The 19,691-nt window shown below is 43.7% G+C and overlaps 2 protein-coding genes and 1 long non-coding RNA gene across 6 annotated transcripts; 2 read left to right on the top strand and 1 right to left on the bottom strand.

Moving 5' to 3' along the window:
• The first annotated feature begins 397 nt into the window (after positions 1-397).
• Positions 398-5,255, top strand: LOC115192019 (CD209 antigen-like protein E). The gene is made up of 6 exons (XM_029750109.1): positions 398-808; positions 1,459-1,560; positions 1,684-1,758; positions 3,634-3,758; positions 3,873-3,973; positions 4,304-5,255. Exons 1-6 carry the CDS (start codon positions 706-708, stop codon positions 4,473-4,475), a joined length of 678 nt encoding a protein of 225 aa, XP_029605969.1. The 5' UTR covers positions 398-705; the 3' UTR covers positions 4,476-5,255.
• LOC115192020 (uncharacterized) lies at positions 3,466-17,832 on the bottom strand. The gene is made up of 2 exons (XR_003877860.1): positions 17,758-17,832; positions 3,466-3,728 (listed from the first exon to the last, which is right to left on the bottom strand). It is a non-coding gene; the product is annotated as an uncharacterized LOC115192020 (long non-coding RNA).
• On the top strand, positions 14,550-19,216 carry LOC115192018 (C-type lectin domain family 4 member E-like). Of its 4 annotated transcripts, none has more exons than XM_029750108.1 (6): positions 14,550-14,942; positions 15,572-15,673; positions 15,800-15,871; positions 17,769-17,893; positions 17,990-18,090; positions 18,422-19,216. In XM_029750108.1, the coding sequence occupies exons 1-6, from the start codon at positions 14,840-14,842 to the stop codon at positions 18,591-18,593; spliced, it is 675 nt and encodes a 224-aa protein (XP_029605968.1). In that variant the 5' UTR covers positions 14,550-14,839; the 3' UTR covers positions 18,594-19,216. The 4 variants fall into 4 exon arrangements, with proteins under 4 accessions (XP_029605968.1, XP_029605967.1, XP_029605966.1 ...); XM_029750107.1 differs by having other exon boundaries at positions 15,797-15,871; XM_029750106.1 differs by having other exon boundaries at positions 15,557-15,673.
• The last annotated feature ends 475 nt before the right edge of the window (positions 19,217-19,691 follow it).

Raw genomic sequence — 19,691 nt, 5'->3', positions numbered from 1 at the left:
CAGGACTGTTTGGCTGTCGGTTTTCTTGTTTTGTTTTTGTATAGTGTTCTTTCTGTTATTAAATTCAATGATGAACACTAACTCCGCTGCACCTTGGTCTACTCTCTCTCGTGACAGCCCTTACAGTCTCCTCCAGGTTGACACGTCAGATGGGCAGAACTGTACTGAGAGGACACACATATACTGTACAAGACGCATGCAGACGCACAGACGCACGCAGGCCACACGCACACACAACACACAAGTGAAGTTGCCTTTAAAACCTCTGATGAAGACATTTCCCACAAACCCTGCAGAATAACACACAGACAGCGTTGATACAAAAAAAAATGCCCCTAAATGGTCATCAGTGGCATAACGAGTTTGAGCCATAACGTGCCCTCCGTTTGAAGGCTGCGGAAACAACCAACATTCCTCGCAAAGTGATAGGCTGAAAGGCTGCACTTGTCACTATGTGTTGTCCTGCAGCTGTCATGTTCTATCACTCTGTTAGATGATCCTGTCAGGTCGATGTTCCTGCTTGAAGGTGGTTGGATACTCAAAACATTATATTAACTGCAGTGGACCAGAGACAGAGCTCAGAGAGGTACCAGGTGAAGTCACACATCAGAGCTACTACTCAACTACTTGTCAGTACAGTTAGAATCATACAGTAGATACTACCATTACAAGTCAGTTAGAAAGGTAATCATACAGTTAGTTAAGATGGATGACTACATCAACGAAGAGGTTGTTGAAATTGACAAGGTTATTGAAGAAAACAAGAATGGAGCAATGAGGAGAGTGACAACTGAGACACATCACTCAGGTAAGAACACAGAAACTCTGTCACACAAACGCACACACAAGCATTGGGGCCCCCCCCCTCACCCCACAGATAGTAAATGAACATGTCATAAGCCTTGATAATTATGTTTTTTAACTACAGGAAATTCGCTTTAAAACTGTTACATTTCTCTCAGCCTCATGGCAAAATGTGTAGAATAGCAGGAAATGTGCTCTAAAACAGCAACATTTTCTCACTTCCCCATGGCAAAAGAAAGACACCCCTCCCAGGTTGGGTGTGGGGGGGCTTGCTCAGACCTGCTCTACACCACTGGCCCACACACACTCACACACACACAACGACAAAGACCTACAAACACATGACGCAAAAACAAAAATGTCCCAGTGGAAAAGTTTTTTTTACAATTATTTTACCCCACATTTAAATATGCAAATGGGGGTATGTTTTCAGTGTATTCAGAGGTTTCAACATGTCATACTGATACAGTCAATTCCTGTGGACCCCAGGGAAGAGTAGCTGCTGCAATCGCAAAAGCTAAAGGGGATCCTAATAAAATACAAAAAATATCAACAGACAGCTGTGAGAAACGATCCTCTTGTAACTTATTTTAAATGAAACTGCACTCTGCTGTGTACGTCCGTGTGTTTTCACACCAGTGTGTATCTCCCCAGGACCTGACGGTTCAGAGAGAAGACTCTACGGGATGGTTGCTGTAAGCTTTGGGATGCTGTGTGTTCTACAAGTCGCTCTCAACATCTCCCTGCGACTAGAACGTGAGTGGATTGTTGTTAAATTATCACGTTATATCAGACTTTGACAACAAGCTAAGTGCTTCCTATGTTAGACATGTTTAAATGACTGGCAATCCACATCCAATATATTCTGTCCTCTTTTAGCAGACTGTCTGACTAAAGAGAGAGACCAGCAACAGAAGGAGAAAGATGATTTTATGGAAAAGTTCTCTAGTCCAGGTGAGTTTACCTAATACACAATCATAACATTAATTGTACATGTTCAATATGCACAGGGCCGTAGCTACATGAGGACATTGAGGTACTGACCTCAGTAACTGTTTCTAATGAGAAAAATGAATAAAATAGATTCTTGGTCTGACTCAGTTCTAATTGTGCCTCTTTGCAAACGAGTGGAATCAAGAACAGTGGTTTGTTTGTTTAGTTTGCCAACATCAAAACGGATTTGCATCCTGGATTTGCCTTTTAAGCAGCACTTTCACCACTATCTCAAACGGCTAACTCCTCCCTCTCACGGCACAGGCCGAGGGCCTGAGACGTGAAACCAACTACGCCAGCTCGTAGTCCGCTCATGTAGACACTAGCGACGCTGCTGACTGTACATTTTAAAACCCACCAGCATCGCCTGCCGTGTCTACAGATATCCCCATTCGAATACAAGTTGAATCTCGGAGAATGAGTACAAAACTATTAAATAGTCGCTTATAGATACTTCAGTCAGTCATGTTTTTCTAATTACCCGCCACAAACACAGTAACCGACAGAGTCACAATCACACAGGTATCCCTAAAATCAATGCATTAGTCTTACAGTCAATACGTCACAAACTCATTGCTGTAACACCATGTGAATGAATAGCAGAATTTCCATTCATTTGAAATAAATAAGCAAAACATTAGTAATAATCCGTCATCATGTCTGTAGGATTATGAAGCAGAGACTTCTATTGCAGTAATGTTGAAGGGCTCTGGGTAGTTATACTGAGCCAGCTAGAAGGATGAAGTAAGACGGTAATGTTAAAAGGAGCCTACCTCAGCAGGAGCAACAAATAGGCTACTAAGCTCTCATAATAACTTTGCTTTACAAAGATTAGGCTACTAAGACAGACAGTGATGTGGCGCTCCGTGGTGAGGCTGAGGCAGGCTGCAATGCATGCAGGAGGAAGCAGAGGAAACAGAGAGAGAGAGAGGAAGCAAGACGGGGAGTGGTTAATACAGTGGTTCCCAAACTTAGGGTTGGGGCCCCATGTGGGGTCCCCTGACTAAATCTGTATCAAAGAAGTTAGGAACTAAAAGAAAAGAAGACGTGTTTAAATATGAACATATTCACATGGCCTGTCTTCCCTATAGGCCTACATTTAAATGCTCTCAAAATGCAAACAATGCAGGTCTAAAATAGTCCTACATTTCCATTACATCACTGGTTGTTCCTCTTATCTCGATCACCACTGGAGTTTATAGTTAACCTATTACCCATCTTTTTTAACCACAATATCACTGATATTAATACAGAATCCTTAGTGATATTCAAATCATTAATGTAATGTGACAATATGATCATCTGTGTGCTCCATTGATGTCTGTTTGTGCGGAGCTTGATTAGTAATGCCTAGGAATACAAATGTGAACGCAATGTCAGTTGAGAAAAGCCATATCTATGTAAAGAGATGATGAATTACGCAGTTCAACAATACAACTGACTGAACAGTCACTGATGCTACTTGTCAGTGTAACTCATTTCTCATATTTCTCCCCTTTCCGGGGTATAACATTACTATTGTATAGCTACTAGGCTTGTGTTTGTAGATCAACTGAGGTGAATGAACCTACAGCAGCCAAGGTAATAATGGCTGGGGTCATTTTTGCTTGTTTTTGCTGTTCTCCAAAAATCACTTTAAAGTTTTTTTTATTATATGGAAATGCAGTATTTTTTTGGAAAGTTTCTATACAATTAATCCCGCTGTGTTACGATATCAATAAAACTCAAACCCTGGTTACGGCCCTGAACGCGCACTAAAATGTTGTTTGTATTCTTTCATTAACGAGTACAGAAAAATGAGATGGCAATGAATGTTTAAACTAACCTGTTCTGAAGGCTGGAACAAGTTTGAATCCTGTTGGTACTTCGTCTCTACTGAGAGAAAAACCTGGAGTGAGAGCAGAAAGGACTGTGTGGCGAGAGGAGCAGACCTGGTGATCATAAACAGCAGAAAGGAACAGGTGAGAGAGTGGGGGGAGATAGATAAATACATGGAGAGAGAGAGAGCGAGAAAGAGAGAGAGAGACATGATAAACATATTTTGATCAGTATTCATTTATCTTTCTCAACAACAGAGATTTCTCTTTGCCCTCAACAAGAGAGTCTGGATCGGTCTGACTGACAGAGAGACTGAGGGGTTCTGGAAATGGGTAGACGGCACACCACTGATAACAAGGTGAGAGATTTGACCATCTAGTTGGGATATGGAGACTTTGAAAACAAATTATATTGCTTCAGATCATCTTCATAAAAACAAATGTTTCCCTTCGTAGATGTCATTCAATGAGCTCTATAGATGAATAATAGAAACCAAGCATTATTTTCTTAAAGAAAAGGAAATAAAAAGTAGTTTTTTTAACACTACGTATGTTTTTTACTTTTTGTTGGTGGCCCACATCTGACAGCGTGTGGCTTTAAATCTGAAAAATACAGGCATTATTTATTTAATTTAGGATGATGTTTTACTGACAGTGTGATTATCTGGTTCTCTGTGTTGCTAACATAGGTACTTGGGGAGCAACCAGCCTAGTAATGGTGGTGGTCATTCAAGCTATCAGGAGAAGGACTGTGCTGAACTAGATGATGGACAACATCAGCCTGAAAAGACATGGAATGATTCAAATTGTGAAGAAAAACGTAACTGGATTTGTGAGTTGTGTAACAAAAACCTTCTGTAACAACTACCCCTCCCTAACCCCCCCTCTCTCTCTTCATCTCTATGACTCTCTCTCTCTGACTCTCCCTCTCTCATTCTGTCTCCATCCCTACTCATTTATGTTTGTTTCATTCTGAACATATGAATCAAATTCCCATTTACTTCCTGGGATACATTAGTAGCTTCCTGTCTTCAGTAGTTAAATGATGGACACCTCATCAGACACAGACAATGATTGAGACACAACAACACTAAAAGTCAACAGCTGCATTAGAACAGGTAGAAGGGAACAGTATGAGGTTGTTAAGTCAGTACAGTCGACTCCTGATGAGTGCACGTCAGATAAGTGCGAGACCTGGGTTCAAATACAACTTGAGATCTGTCAAATGCTTTGAGCGTTTGCTTTAGCCTGTCTTCAGTGCCAGGTGGGTACTGGGGCTTTTCTGTTGCAACAGAAGTATTTTAAATGATTTCATATAGAGAGGCATTCTGACATTACTCATTAGACACTGGAACCAGAGGGGCGAAATCATGATTTTTCACTGTCCTCGTTCCAATAATGTTGTTGCCTTGATAGACACACTATTTATCTTATTATTTTGTGTTATAATTTGCAGTTTACCTTGGAACATATGATCATTATAATTATTTTACATTGTTGTGTCTCAATGGGCCGTTAGCTATAAATATGATCTATGTGCAATGGTCAGGTCACTCTGAGGAAGATGTCAGCTTGATGTTGAAATGTCAGTCACCTGTTCGCATCCTGTACAATGTATTAAAGTGAGCAATAAGAAATCAATCTCTGCATTTTGTTGTTGACTGCTCCAACTCCTTTTTACCTCGAATTTGTCCATTTGGAAGTGTTCCTTGGCAAGCCTTTCTAATATTTTCATACAGTATTTCATTCCAGGTCTGGTAAGTCTACACTATCGACTCAGGAATCAGATGAATATGTTTCAAGGAAAATAACATGTCCCAACCTCAACCACCATGTTAGTTTTAGTTTATCTTCCTCTTTTTACATTTCCCTTTCTTCTGGGGACAACATATCAAAAACACTTAGTCTCAGAAATGGACACAAAGCAGACATAGACACAGGGGTGGTGATAGGTTCAGAACCTGAGTAGACATTGCTGTATAGTCAGAAAACACAATACATTGTTGGAGATGTCTGAAGCCATTCATGACAATGAATGTGACCAAGAAGGTCAAGTTTGACAGAAGTGAAGCTGAGGAGAGGATTGTGGACATCTACGTCAGTGCAGACACCCTGAGAGACCATGAGACCAGCACCAGACAAAGAGGTAGAAGACACTTCTCCAAAGAACAGACCGGGAGCTCAACCTAATACACACACAATCTTTCTCTCTCTCTCTCTCACACACACACACACACACACACACACACGCACACACACACAATGCAAAGAAAAACTATAAACACATATTTTATAACACAGGGAGAGACCCTTCATAGGTCTTGATGTGTTGTCCTACTGACTGGGATCATAGGCCTGTCTGTCAACTGTTGGTGAATGTTATAATTCCTACAAATTACCAGCAGTTCTGTAGTTATCTGTTTTAGTTGTTATTGCAGATAACAGGTCTCTCAGAGGTTCTTAGTTTATAAGACCAACTCATTTGCAGAAAGAGTATTCTTAGTTTACAAGACCAACTCACTTGCAGAAAGAGGCCAAATACAGACCAGTTACAAAACCAGTTTTAGATAGAGAGAGACCAGCTACAACACTCTTAATGAAGAGAGAGACCAGCTACAGATCAGTCACTATTTACAACAACCTGACTGAGGAGAAGGAAAAGCTACAGTGGGAGAGAAGTGGACCTTGGCCCTTAGACCTTGGACCTTCTTTGTTGATATTTTCTGTGGTATTGTTAACAAACACGCCCCCACAAAGAAAATGAGATTTAAAAAACAGGTTCAGCCCCTGGTTGGACCGTGATCTTGTGGAGCTACTACACCTCAAGAATTGCATTTGACGAAAGGCTCGGCACACGCATACTCAAGCTGACTTGCTATTGTTCAAGCAAATGAGAAATAAGTTCACTCACCCTATCCAGAAGGCCAAAGTTAATTACTTTAAGGAGCAGTTCTCTCTCTGTGGGTCTAACCCCAAGACGTTCTGGAAAATGGTTAAAGACCTGGAGAATAAACCCTCTTCCTCACAGCTGCCCATGTCTCCTTAATGTTGATGATGCGGTTGTTACTGACAAGAAGCACATGGCTGAGCTCTTTAATCACCACTTCATTACGTCAGGATTCCTATTTGACTCAGCCATGCCTCCTTGCCCGTCCAACATTTCCTGATCTCCCACCCCTTCTAATGCGACTATCCCCGATGCTTCTCCCTATTTTTCCCCTGCCCCACTACAAAGTTTCTCCCTGCAGGCAGTCACTGAGTCTGAGGTGCTAAAGGTGGTCCTTAAACTTGACCCCAAATTGTCACGACTTCTGTCGAGGTCGATGCCGCTCCTCGTTAGGGTGGGGCTCGGCGGTCGACGTCACCGGTCTTCTAGCCATCACTGATCCATTTTTCATGCTCCATTGGTTTTGTCTTGTTTTCCTACTGTAAAGCTTGGGCGTAGTGGGTGCGGAGTCAGGCGCAGGAAGCAGAGAATACAGGGTAGTGTTTTTAATGAACACAACGGCAAACACAAGCCACCCCACAGCGATCCAGGGCGCACACAAAACCAAAGTGCCCCAAACACAGGGGACAGAAAATAGTCGGCGCAAACCACGCACTAGCACCTCAAACACATGAGTGTGTACACAAGCAAAACACAGATCAACAATCCTGCACACAGAGCAGGCGGGCCTACTGGCTAAAATAGCCCAGCTAATCAGCCCAACACAAAACAGGTGCAAACAATAAACGGAATGGGGGAAAAAAGGGAATCAGTGGCAGCTAGTAGGCCGGTGACGGCAACCACCGAGCGCCACCCGAGCAGGACCACCATCCTCCCACACCCCCTCTCCTATACCCAGGGAACTGGGAGAGGGGGTGCACAGGGAGACCGGAGGGGGTTCCCGCTCGCGCACCATCTGTGGCCGCAGAGGTCACACTGCTGGTCGGTGCCTGGTAGGTTCCTCTGGGTATCGAGGTAACAGGCAGGGTGCTCTGGCACCACCCCAGGTGAGTAGGCACCATTCTCATCCAGAGCCCTCTGTTGCACTTATGTTTGTATCTGTTACTTTTCCTGATTTTTCCCTGTGTTCCCAGCATAAGGCGCTAGTAGATTCAGGCACGCCTGGGAATTTCTTTGATCAAGCTTTTGCTCATAGTTTAGGGATCCCCATTGTACCCGTAGATGTGCCTTTCCCCGTTCCCACCTTAGGGAGGACACAGCTCCTTTGAGTATGGTGATTTAGGGGGATCACAAGGAAAAAATGTGTATTTTCCTTATGGACACTGCGTATCCTGTGGTGCTGGGTCTACCTTGGTTAATTTGTCATAACCCCACTTTTTCTTGGCCACAGAGGGCTCTCACGGGGTGGTCTCGAGAGAGCTCAGGTAGGTGTGTAGGGGTTTCCGTTGGTGCTACTACGGTGGAAAGTCCAGACCAGGTCTCCACCGTGCGCATTCCCCCCGAATATGCCGATTTGGCTCTCGCCTTCTGTAAGAAGAAGCCGACTCAATTACCACCCCATCGACAGGGGGATTGTGCGATAAATCTCATGGTAGACGGTGCACCTCCCAGGAGTCACGTGTATCCCCTGTCGCAAGCGGAGACGGTGGCTATGGAGACATATGTCTCCGAATCCCTGCGTCAGGGGTACATTCGGCCCTCCATTTCACCTGTCTCCTCGAGTTTCTTTTTTGTGAAGAAGAAGGATGGAGGTTTGCGCCCGTGCATTGATTATCGAGGTCTCAATAAAATGATGCTGGGGTACAGTTACCCGCTACCTCTGATCGCCACGGTGATTGAGTTAATGCACAGGGTGCGCTTCTTCACTAAACTGGATCTCAGGAGTGCGTACAACCTGGTGCGTATCTGTTAAAGGAATTTATATCTTTGATGATAATAATCAATAATCAATTCGCCTTGACTAATGCCCAAGGTTTGTAAGACAATGGGTTAAAATAATTAGGCAAGGACTCAGCTTTCTGCAAAAGGTATCTGTAGCTTTATTCAGAGAACGTTCTGAGGTCAGGATAACAAAACAGTCATTATATAGTTCTTGCTTTCTTACACACATGCATTTACACACAAACTGTTGGTGACCTGCATCCCCCATAGACTTCTCACACTGTTTATCACTATCCCGAGCTCAGCCTGTTCTTTTCCCTCAAGGTTAGAAATGCTTTGAAGCTTTCACTCCCTGGACCATCTGTCTCCTGGTGTCTCTCCTAATTGCATACACACATTTCTTTCCCTATCCCGTGGTTCCTGGACTTTCCAGAACTAATCAAACTAATCGATCCCTACATTGATCATTACATTGATTATTCGTTAACCATGCTGTATGACTAATAATTCATCATGGTTTATTGATTCATTTACCTTTATTAGATAATTCTCTTATCAGTATCCGAGATGGAGACGAGTGGAAGAGAGCATTTAGTACCACCTCAGGGCATTATGAGTACCTCGTCATGCCGTACGGTTTGAAGAATGCTCCATCAGTCTTCCAATCTTTTGTAGACGAGATTTTCAGGGACCTGCACGGGCAGGGTGTAGTGGTGTATATCGATGACATTCTAATTTACTCCGCTACACGCGCCGAGCATGTGTCCCTGGTGCGCAGAGTGCTTGGTCGCCTGTTAGAGCATGACCTGTATGTCAAGGCTGAGAAATGCCTGTTCTTTCAACAGTCCGTCTCCTTCTTAGGGTATCACCTATCCATGTCAGGAGTGGAGATGGAGAGTGACCGCATTGCAGCCGTGCGTAATTGGCCGACTCCCACCATGGTAAAGGAGTTGCAGCGATTTTTAGGGTTTGCCAATTACTACCGGAGGTTTATCCGGGATTTTGGTCAGGTAGCTGCTCCTATTACCTCACTGTTGAAGGGGGGTCCGGTGCGCTTGCAGTGGTCGACTGGGGCGGACAGGGCTTTTAGGAAACTGAAGGCTTTGTTTACCTCAGTTCCAGTGTTGACTCATCCGGATCCGTCTTTGCAAATCATAGCGGAGGTGGACGCGTCTAAGGCTGGGATAGGAGCTGTGCTCTCTCAGTGCTCGGGTACAGCACCTAAGCTCAGCCCCTGTGCCTTCTTCTCGAAGAAGCTCAGCCCGACGGAGCGAAACTATGATGTGGGGGACCGTCGTCAAAGCTTTGAAGGCGTGGAGACATTGGCTTGAGGGGGCTAAACACCCTTTTCTCATCTGGACTGACCACTGCAATCTGGAGTACATCCGGGAGGCGAGGAGACTGAATTCTCTCCAGGCAAGGTGAGCCATGTTTTCACCCATTTTGTGTTTACCCTCTCTTACAGACCAGGTTCCCAGAACGTTAAGGCAGACGCACTGTCCCGGCTGTATGACACAGAGGAGCGGTCCATGGATCCCACTCCCATAATCCCAGCCTCTTGTTTGGTGGCACCGGTAGTATGGGAGCTGGACGCGGACATTGAGCGGGCGTCACGTGCAGAGCACGTTCCCCCTCAGTGTCCTGCTGGGCGTCTGTACGTTCCGTCTGCTGTCAGTGACCGATTGATCTACTGGGCTCACACGTTACCCTCCTCTGGTCATCCTGGGATTGGCCAGACGATGCGCTTGTCTTAGTGGGAGGTACTGGTGGCCCACCTTAGCTAAGGACGTGAGGGTTTATGTTTCCTCCTGCTCGGTGTGCGCCCAGTGCAAGGCTCCTAGACACCTACCCAGAGGTAAGTTTACAACCCTTACCCATTCCACAACGGCCGTAGTCGCACTTGTCGGTGGATTTCATTACCGATCTTCCACCTTCACAAGGTAACACTACGATCCTGGTCGTTGTGGATCGTTTTTCTAAGTCCTGTCATCTCCTCACTTTGCCCGGCCTCCCTACGGCCCTACCAACTGCAGAGGCTCTGTTTACACACGTCTTTCGGCACTACGGGGTGCCTGAGGGTATAGTGTCTGATCGGGGTCCCCAGTTCACGTCAAGGGTCTGGAAGGCGTTCATGGAGCGTCTGGGGGTCTAGGTCAGCCTTACCTCGGGTTTTCACCCTGACAGTAACGGTCAGGTGGAGAGAGTTAACCAGGATGTGGGTAGGTTTCTGAGGTCTTATTGTCAGGACTGGCCGGGGGAGTGGGTGGCGTTCGTGCCCTGGGCAGAGATGGCTCAGAACTCGCTTCGCCACTCCTCCACTAACCTCTCTCCCTTTCAGTGTGTGTTGGGGTATCAGCCGGTTCTGGCCCCTTGGCATCAGAGTCAGACCGAGGCTCCTGCGGTGGACCACTGGTTCCGGCGTGTGGAGGAGACCTGGAACGCCGCTCATGTCCACCTTCAGCGCCCCGTACGACGCCAGAAAGTTGTCGCAGACCGTCACCGCAGTGAGGCCCCGGTGTTCCCACCGGGGGACAGGGTCTGGCTCTCGACCAGAAACATGCCCCATCCACCTGCCCTGCCGGAAGCTGAGTCCGGGGTTTGTGGGGCCGTTTAAAGTCCTGAGGAGAGTGAACGAGGTATGTTATAGGTTAAAGCTTCCCCCCATTACTGCATTAACACGATCCATCCTGGATTTGAGAGGGGCCTTCAGTACCTCATGGACTGGGAGGGGTACGGTCCGGAGGAGAGATGCTGGGTTCCGGTGGAGGATGTATTGGATCCTTCCCTGCTGCGAGAGTTCTATCGTCTCCATCCGGATCCGCGTCATGGGGGTACTGTCACGACTTCTGCCGAGGTCGATGCCCCTCCTCGTTCGGGTGGTGCTCAGTGGTCGACGTCACCAGTCTTCTAGCCATCACTGATCCATTTTTCATGTTCCATTGGGTTTGTCTTGTTTTTCTACACACCTGGTTCCAATCCCATTCATTAGATGTTGTGTATTTAACCCAATGTTTTCCCTCATGTCCTTGTCTGAGATTGTTTGGTGTTATTGTGTTTCGTGAATTATGTATAGGTGTGTGACGGGTTATGTTACACATGTTATTTCTGTACGCTTGTTTTTTGGAGTTTGTTTCTTTCTCATTAAACCACTCCAATTACATCAAGTTGGTTTCTCCTATGCCTGACTTCCATGCTACCTACACCCATGTCAATGACACAAATAACCATCTGGGTCAGATGGTTTAGACCCTTTCTTCTTTAAGGTTGCTGCCCCTATCGTCGCCAAGCCTATATCCAACCTTTTTAACCTGTCTCTCCTTTCTGGGGAGGTTCACATTTCTTGGAAGGCAGCCACGGTGCGTCCTTTATTTAAAGGGGGAGATCAAGCTGATCCTAACTGTCTTCAATGATGTCACCATTGCCCTTGATTCTAAGCAATATTGTGCTGCTATTTTTATTGACTTGGCCAAAGCTTTTCATACGGTAGATCATTCTATCCTTGTGGGCCGGCTAAGGAGTATTGGTGTCTCTGAAGGGTCTTTGGTCTGGTTTGCTAACTACCTCTCTCAAAGACTGCAGTGTTCAAAGTCAGAAAATTTGCTATCTCAGCCACTGCCTGTCACCAAGGAGTAACCCAAGGCTCAATCCTAGGCCCCGCGTTATTTTCAATTTACATCAATAACATAGTTCAGGCAGTAGGAAGCTCTCTCATCCATTTATATGCCGACGATACATTCTTATACTCAGCTGGCCTCTCCCCGGATTTTGTGCAACAAAGCTTTTTTAGTGTCCAACATGCTTTTTCTACCCTTAACCTTGTTCTGAACACCTCCAAAACAAAGGTCATGTGGTTTGGTAAGAATAATGCCGCTCTTCCCACAGGTGTTATAACTACCTCTTAGGGTTTAGAGCTTGAGGTAGTCACCTCATACAAGTACTTGGGAGTATGACTAGATGGTGCACTGTCCTTCTCTCAGCACATATCAAAGCTGCAGGCTAAAGTTAAATCTAGACTAGGTTTCCTCTACCGAAATCGCTCCTCTTTCACCCCAGCTGCCAAACTAACCCTGATTCAGATGACACTCCTACCCATGCTAGATTACGGAGACATAATTTATAGATCGGCAGGTAAGGGTGCTCTCGAACGGCTAGACGTTCTTTACCATTCAGCCATCAGATTTGCCGCCAATGCTCCTTATAGGACACATCACTGCACTCTATACTCCTCTGTAAACTGGTCATCCCTGTATACCCATCGCAACCACTGGTTGATGCTTATTTATAAAACTCTCTTAGGCCTCACTCCCCCCTATCTGAGATATCTACTGCAGCCCTCATCCTCCTTATACAACACCCGTTCTGCCAGTCACATTCAGTTAAAGGTCCCCAAAGCACACACATCCCTGGGTCGCTCCTCTTTTCACTTCGCTGCAGCTAGCAACTGGAACGAGCTGCAACAAACACTCAAACTGGACAGTTTTATCTCAATCTCTTCATTCAAAGACTCAATAATGGACACTCTTAATGACAGTTGTGGCTGCTTTGTGTGATGTATTGTTGTCTCTACCTTCTTGACCTTTGTGCTGTTTAATGTGGCCAATAATGTCTGTACTACGTTTTGTGCTGCTACCATGTTGTGTTGCTACCATGTTGTCATGTTGTGTTGCTACCATGCTGTGTTGTCATGTGTTTCTGCCTTGCTATGTTGTTGTCTTAGGTCTCTCTTTATGTAGTGCCGTGTTGTCTCTCTTGTTGTGATGTGTGTTTAGTCCAATATTTATATTGTATTTATTCATCTATTATAATCCCAGGCCCCCGTCCCCGCAAGAGGCATATTGCCTTTTGGTAGGCAGTCGTTGTAAATAAGAATTTGTTCTTAACTGTATTGCCTAGTTAAATAAAGGTTAAATAAAATTAATATAAATAAATAAAGAAGGGATCTTACTTGAAAGTTCTCAAATCTGTTTACTTAATACATGGTCATGAGATCAAATATGAGAACATGTCACGTCCTGACCAGCAGAGGGCTTAATTGTATTAGTTTTGGTCAGGACGTGGCAGAGTTTTTGTGTTATGTGTTAGTTAATTGGGGTTGGACTCCCAATTGAAGGCCGGTGTGTTGAGTTGCCTTTGATTGGGAGTCCTATATAGTAGTGTGTGTTTTTCCTTGGGGTTGTGGGTAATTGTTTCTTGTTTAGTATGTTTGCACCTGACAGGACTGTTGGCTGTCGGTTATCCCAGTTTGTTTTGTATAGTGTTGTCTTTTGCTTTATTAAATATGACGAACACTAACTCCGCTGCATTTTGGTCCATTCCTGAAGACAGCCCTTACAGAACATAACAACTGCCAATTCTGAAGTTTTTGAAAGAGCTAATGTAAGAGCTGGTGACGGATGGGAGCAAAATGTTCCCAACTGAAATTTCCATTATGCTTTTGTTAAGTGGAAATAAAATATGTGAAAAATACATGTGAACCTTGTTTCTGAAACCCATATCTATTGTTTCTCCCGGTTTGCTGTAGAGGAAGATGACATGTCAAGTGAATGATGGCGAGAGAGAGAAAACAAAAACATTGTGATGTTAAGATTTAGAGGACAGCATACTGTACTCTGTAAAATACATGTCAGAATTGTTTTTATTAGAAACATGTACGTAACCAGCATAGGGCTATGTTTAGTAAAATGTTTGTAGATTTTTTCATGTCCAATTATTAGCACGCGCTTATCGCTTTAATAATAATACAATGTCATTTAACAAGGTCTACCAGCTTTCTGATTGAATGTGATTAGATAGTTAAAACAGTGTCTCCTCCAGGTTGACACATCAGATGGGCAGAACTGTACTGAGTGGACACACATATACTGTACAAAACGCATGTAGACGCACAGACGCACGCAGGCCAAACGCACACACAGACACAACACACAAGTGAAGTTCCCTTTGAAACCTCTGATGAAGACATTTCCCACGAACACTTCATAATAGCTCTTCACACTGATTTCACACATTGACAGCATTGTTTCAAAATAAATGTGTCATCAGTGCCATAACGAGTTTGAGCCATAACGTGCCCTCCGTTTGAAGGCTGCGGAAACAACCAATATTCCTCGCAAAGTGATAGGCTGAAAGGCTGCACTTGTCACTATTTGTTGTCCTGCAGCTGTCATGTTCTATCACTCTGTTAGATGATCCTGTCAGGTCGATGTTCCTGCTTGAAGGTGGTTGGATACTCAAAACATTATATCAACTGCAGTGGACCAGAGACAGAGCTCAGAGAGGTACCAGGTGAAGTCACACATCAGAGCTACTACTCAACTACTTGTCAGTACAGTTAGAATCATACAGTAGATACTACCATTACAAGTCAGTTAGAAAGGTAATCATACAGTTAGTTAAGATGGATGACTACGTCAACAAAGAGGTTGTTGAAATTGAAAAGGTTATTGAAGAAAACAAGAATGGAGCAATGAGTAGAGTGACGACTGAGACACATCACTCAGGTAAGAACACAGAAAACTCTACAGGAAATTAGCTTTAAAACTGTTACATTTCTCTCAGCCCCATGGCAAGATGTGTAGAATAGCAGGCAATGTCCTCTAAAACAGCAAAATTTTCTCTCTTCCCCATGGCAAAAGAAAGACACCCCTCCCAGGTTGGGTGTGAGGGGCCTTGCTCAGACCTGCTCTACACCACTGACCCACGCACGCGCACACACACACACACACACACACACACACACACACACACACACACACACACACACACACACACACACACACACACACACACACACACAACGACAAAGACCTACAGACACATGACGCAAAAACAGAAATGTCCCAGTGGAATTTTTTTTTTACAATTACTTTACCCCACATTTAAATATGCAAATGCATGTATGTTGTCAGTGTATTCAGAGTTTCCAACATGTCATACTGATACAGTCAATTCCTGTGGACCCCAGGGAAGAGTAGCTGCTGCAATCGCAACAGCTAAAGGGGATCCTAATAAAATACAAAAAATATCAACAGACAGCTGTGAGAAACGATCCTCTTGTAACTTATTTTAAATGAAACTGCACTCTGCTGTGTACGTCCGTGTGTTTTCACACCAGTCTGTATCTCCCCAGGACCTGACGGTTCAGAGAGAAGACTCTACAGGATGGTTGCTGTAAGCTTTGGGATGCTGTGTGTTCTACAAGTCGCTCTCAACATCTCCCTGCGACTAGAATGTGAGTGGATTGTTGTTAAATCATCACGTTATATCAGACTTTGACAACAAGCTAAGTGCTTCCTATGTTAGACATGTTTAAATGACTGGCAATCCACATCCAATATATTCTGTCCTCTTTTAGCAGACTGTCTGACTAAAGAGAGAGACCAGCAACAGAAGGAGAAAGATGATTTTATGGAACAATTCTCTTGTCCAGGTGAGTTTACCTAATACACGATCATAACATTAATTGTACATGTTCAATATGCACAGGGCCGTAGCTACATGAGGACATTGAGGTACTGACCTCAGTAACTGTTTCTAATGAGAAAAATGAATAAAATACATTCTTGGTCTGACTCAGTTCTAATTGTGCCTCTTTGCAAACGAGTGGAATCAAGAACAGTGGTTTGTTCGTTATGTTTGCCAACATCAAAACGGATTTGCATCCTGGATTTGCCTTTTAAGCAGCACTTTCACCACTATCTCAAACGGCTAACTCCTCCCTCTCACGGCACAGGCCGAGGGCCTGAGACGTGAAACGAACTACCCCAGCTCGTAGTCGCTCAAGTAGACACTAGCGACGCTGCTGACTGTGTTTGCCAGATGCCAGACAAAAGTACATTTTAAAACCCACCAGCATCTCCTGCCGTGTCTACAGACATGCCCATACGAATACAAGTTGAATCTCGGAGAATGAGTAGAAAACTATTAAATAGTCGCTAATAGATACTTCAGTCAGTCATGTTTTTCTAATTACCCGCCACAAACACAGTAACAGACAGAGTCACAATCACACAGGTATCCATAAATTCAATGCATTAGTCTTACAGTCAATACGACACAAACTCATTGCTATAACACCATGTGAAAGAATAGCAGAATTTCCATTCATTTGAAATAAATAAGCAAAACATTAGTAATAATCCGTCATCATATCTGTAGGATTATGAAGCAGAGACTTCTATTGCAGTAATGTTGAAGGGCTCTGGGTAGTATTACTGAGCCAGCTAGAAGGATGAAGTAAGACGGTAATGTTAAAAGGAGCCTACCTCAGCAGGAGCAACAAATAGGCTACTAAGCTCTCATAATAACGTTGCTTTACAAAGATTAGGCTACTAAGACAGACAGTGATGTGGCGCTCCGTGGTGAGGCTGAGGCAGGCTGCAATGCATGCAGGAGGAAGCAGAAGAAACAGAGAGAGAGAGAGAGGAAGCAAGACGGGGAGTGGTTAATACAGTGATTCCCAAACTTAGGGTTGGGGCCCCATGTGGGGTCCCCTGACTAAATCTGTATCAAAGAAGTTAGGAACTAAAAGAAAAGATGTGTTTCAATATGAACATATTCACATGGCCTGTCTTCCCTATAGGCCTACATTTAAATGCACTCAAAATGCAAACAATGCAGGTCTAAAATAGTCCTACATTTCCATTACATCACAGGTTGTTCCTCTTATCTCGATCACCACTGGAGTTTATAGTTGACCTATTACCCATCTTTTTTAACCTCAACATCACTGATAGAAATACAGAATCCTTAGTGATATTCAAATCATTAATGTAATGTGACAATATGATCATCTGTGTGCTCCATTGATGTCTGTTTGTGCGGAGCTTGATTAGTAATGCCTAGGAACACAAATGTGAACGCAATGTCAGTTGAGAAAAGCCATGTCTATGTAAAGAGATGATGAATTACACAGTTCAACAATACAACTGACTGAACAGTCACTGATGCTACTTGTCAGTGTAACTCATTTCTCATATTTCTCCCCTTTCCGGGGTATAACATTACTATTGTATAGCTACTAGGCTTGTGTTTGTAGATCAACTGAGGTGAATGAACCTACAGCAGCCAAAGTAATAATGGCTGGGGTCATTTTTGCTTGTTTTTGCTGTTCTCCAAATAGCACTTTAAAGTTTTTTTTATTATATAGAAATGCAGTATTTTTTTGGAAAGTTTCTATACAATTAATCCCGCTGTGTTACGATATCAATAAAACTCAAACCCTGGTTACGGCCCTGAACGCGCACTAAAATGTTGTTAGTATTCTTTCATTAACGAGTGCAGAAAAATGAGATGGCAATGAATATTTAAACTAACCTGTTCTGAAGGCTGGAACAAGTTTGAATCCTGTTGGTACTTCGTCTCTACTGAGAGAAAAACCTGGAGTGAGAGCAGAAAGGACTGTGTGGCGAGAGGAGCAGACCTGGTGATCATAAACAGCAGAGAGGAACAGGTGAGAGAGTTGGGGGAGATAGATAAATACATGGAGAGAGAGAGAGACATGATAAACATATTTTGATCAGTATTCATTTATCTTTCTCAACAACAGAGATTTCTCTTTGCCCTCAACAAGAGAGTCTGGATCGGTCTGACTGACAGAGAGACTGAGGGGTCCTGGAAATGGGTAGACGGCACACCACTGAACACAAGGTGAGAGATTTGACCATCTAGTTGGGATATGGAGACTTTGAAAACAAATGATATTGCTTCAGATCATCTTCATAAAAACAAATGTTTCCCTTCGTAGATGTCATTCAATGAGCTCTATAGATGAATCATAGAAACCAAGCATTATTTTCTTAAAGAAAAGGAAATAAAAAGTAGTTTTTTTAACACTACGTATGTTTTTTACTTTTTGTTGGTGGCCCACATCTGACAGCTTGTGGCTTTAAAGCTAAAATAACACAGGCATTATTTATTTTATTTAGAATGATGTTTAACTGACAGTGTGACTGTCTGGTTCTCTGTGTTGTTAACATAGGTACTGGATAATCGACCAGCCTAATAATGGTGTTCGTGTTTCAACCTTTCCGGGGGAGGACTGTGTTGAACTAAAAGATGGACAAGATCAGCCTGAAAAGACATGGAATGATTTAAATTGTGAAGAAAAACGTAACTGGATTTGTGAGTTGTGTAACAATAACATACTGTAACAACTACCCCTCCATTACCCCCCCTCTCTCTTCATCTCTATGACTCTCTCTCTCTGACTCTCCCTCTCTCATTCTGTCTCCACTCCTACTCATTTATGTTTGTTTCATTCTGAACATATGAATCAAATTTGAAATCTTTCAAATGCTTTGAGCGTTTGCTTTAGGCTGTCTTCAGTGCCAGGTGGGTACTGGGGCTTTTCTGTTGCAACAGAAGTATTTTAAATGATTTCATATAGAGAGGCATTCTGGCAGTACTCATTAGACACTGGATGAAGAGGGGCGAAATCATGATTTTTCACTGTCCTCGTTTCAATAATGTTGTTGCCTTGATTTCTTGGGTCTCGGTGTCTCCAGATTCACAGACACCCAAATGTAAATTTGGCCTATTGATTAACAAGACCCACTGTTTATCTTATTATTTTGTGTTATAATTTGCAGTTTACCTTGGAACATATTATCATTATAATTATTTTACATTGTTGTGCCTCAACGGGCCGTTAGCTATAAATAGGATCTATGTGCAATGGTCAGGTCCCTCTGAGGACGATGTCAGCTTGATGTTGAAATGTCAGTCACCTGTTCCCATCATGTACAATGTATTAAAGTGAGCAATACGAAATCAATCTCTGCATTTTTTTGGTGACTGTTCCAACTCCTTTTTACCTCGAATTTGTCCATTTGGAAGTTTTCCTTGGCAAGCCATTCTAATATTTCCATACAGTATTTCAGACACAGACACAGACACAGGGGTGGTGATAGGTTCAGAACCTGAGTAGACATTGCTGTATAGTCAGAAAACACAATACATTGTTGGAGATGTCTGAGGCCATTCATGACAAGCCAGATGTGACCTAGAAGGTCAAGTCTGACAGAAGTGAAGCTGAGGAGAGGATTGTGGACATCTACGTCAGTGCAGACACCCTGAGAGACCATGAGACCAGCACCAAGACAGAGAGGTAGAAGACACTTCTCCAAAGAACAGACCGGGAGGTCAACCTAATACACACACAATCTTTCTCTCACACACACACACACACGCACACGCACACAAACGCACACGAACATGCGCACACACACACACACACACACACACACGAA

The sequence above is a fragment of the Salmo trutta genome, chromosome 4 (assembly GCF_901001165.1).
Source record: "Salmo trutta chromosome 4, fSalTru1.1, whole genome shotgun sequence".
NCBI classification, from domain to species: Eukaryota; Metazoa; Chordata; class Actinopteri; order Salmoniformes; family Salmonidae; genus Salmo; species Salmo trutta.
Note: the sequence above shows the minus strand (reverse complement) of the source record. Positions and strands in the feature narration are given on the sequence as shown.

Coding starts and splice junctions, on each gene's coding strand:
- LOC115192019 (XM_029750109.1), top strand. CDS start 706: ATGGATGACTACATCAACGAAGAGGTTGTTGAAATTGACAAGGTTATT. Junction 809..1,458: donor AACTGAGACACATCACTCAG/GTAAGAACACAG, acceptor GTATCTCCCCAG/GACCTGACGGTTCAGAGAGA. Junction 1,759..3,633: donor GGAAAAGTTCTCTAGTCCAG/GTGAGTTTACCT, acceptor CCTGTTCTGAAG/GCTGGAACAAGTTTGAATCC.
- LOC115192018 (XM_029750105.1), top strand. CDS start 14,840: ATGGATGACTACGTCAACAAAGAGGTTGTTGAAATTGAAAAGGTTATT. Junction 14,943..15,556: donor GACTGAGACACATCACTCAG/GTAAGAACACAG, acceptor TTTTCACACCAG/TCTGTATCTCCCCAGGACCT. Junction 15,872..17,768: donor GGAACAATTCTCTTGTCCAG/GTGAGTTTACCT, acceptor CCTGTTCTGAAG/GCTGGAACAAGTTTGAATCC.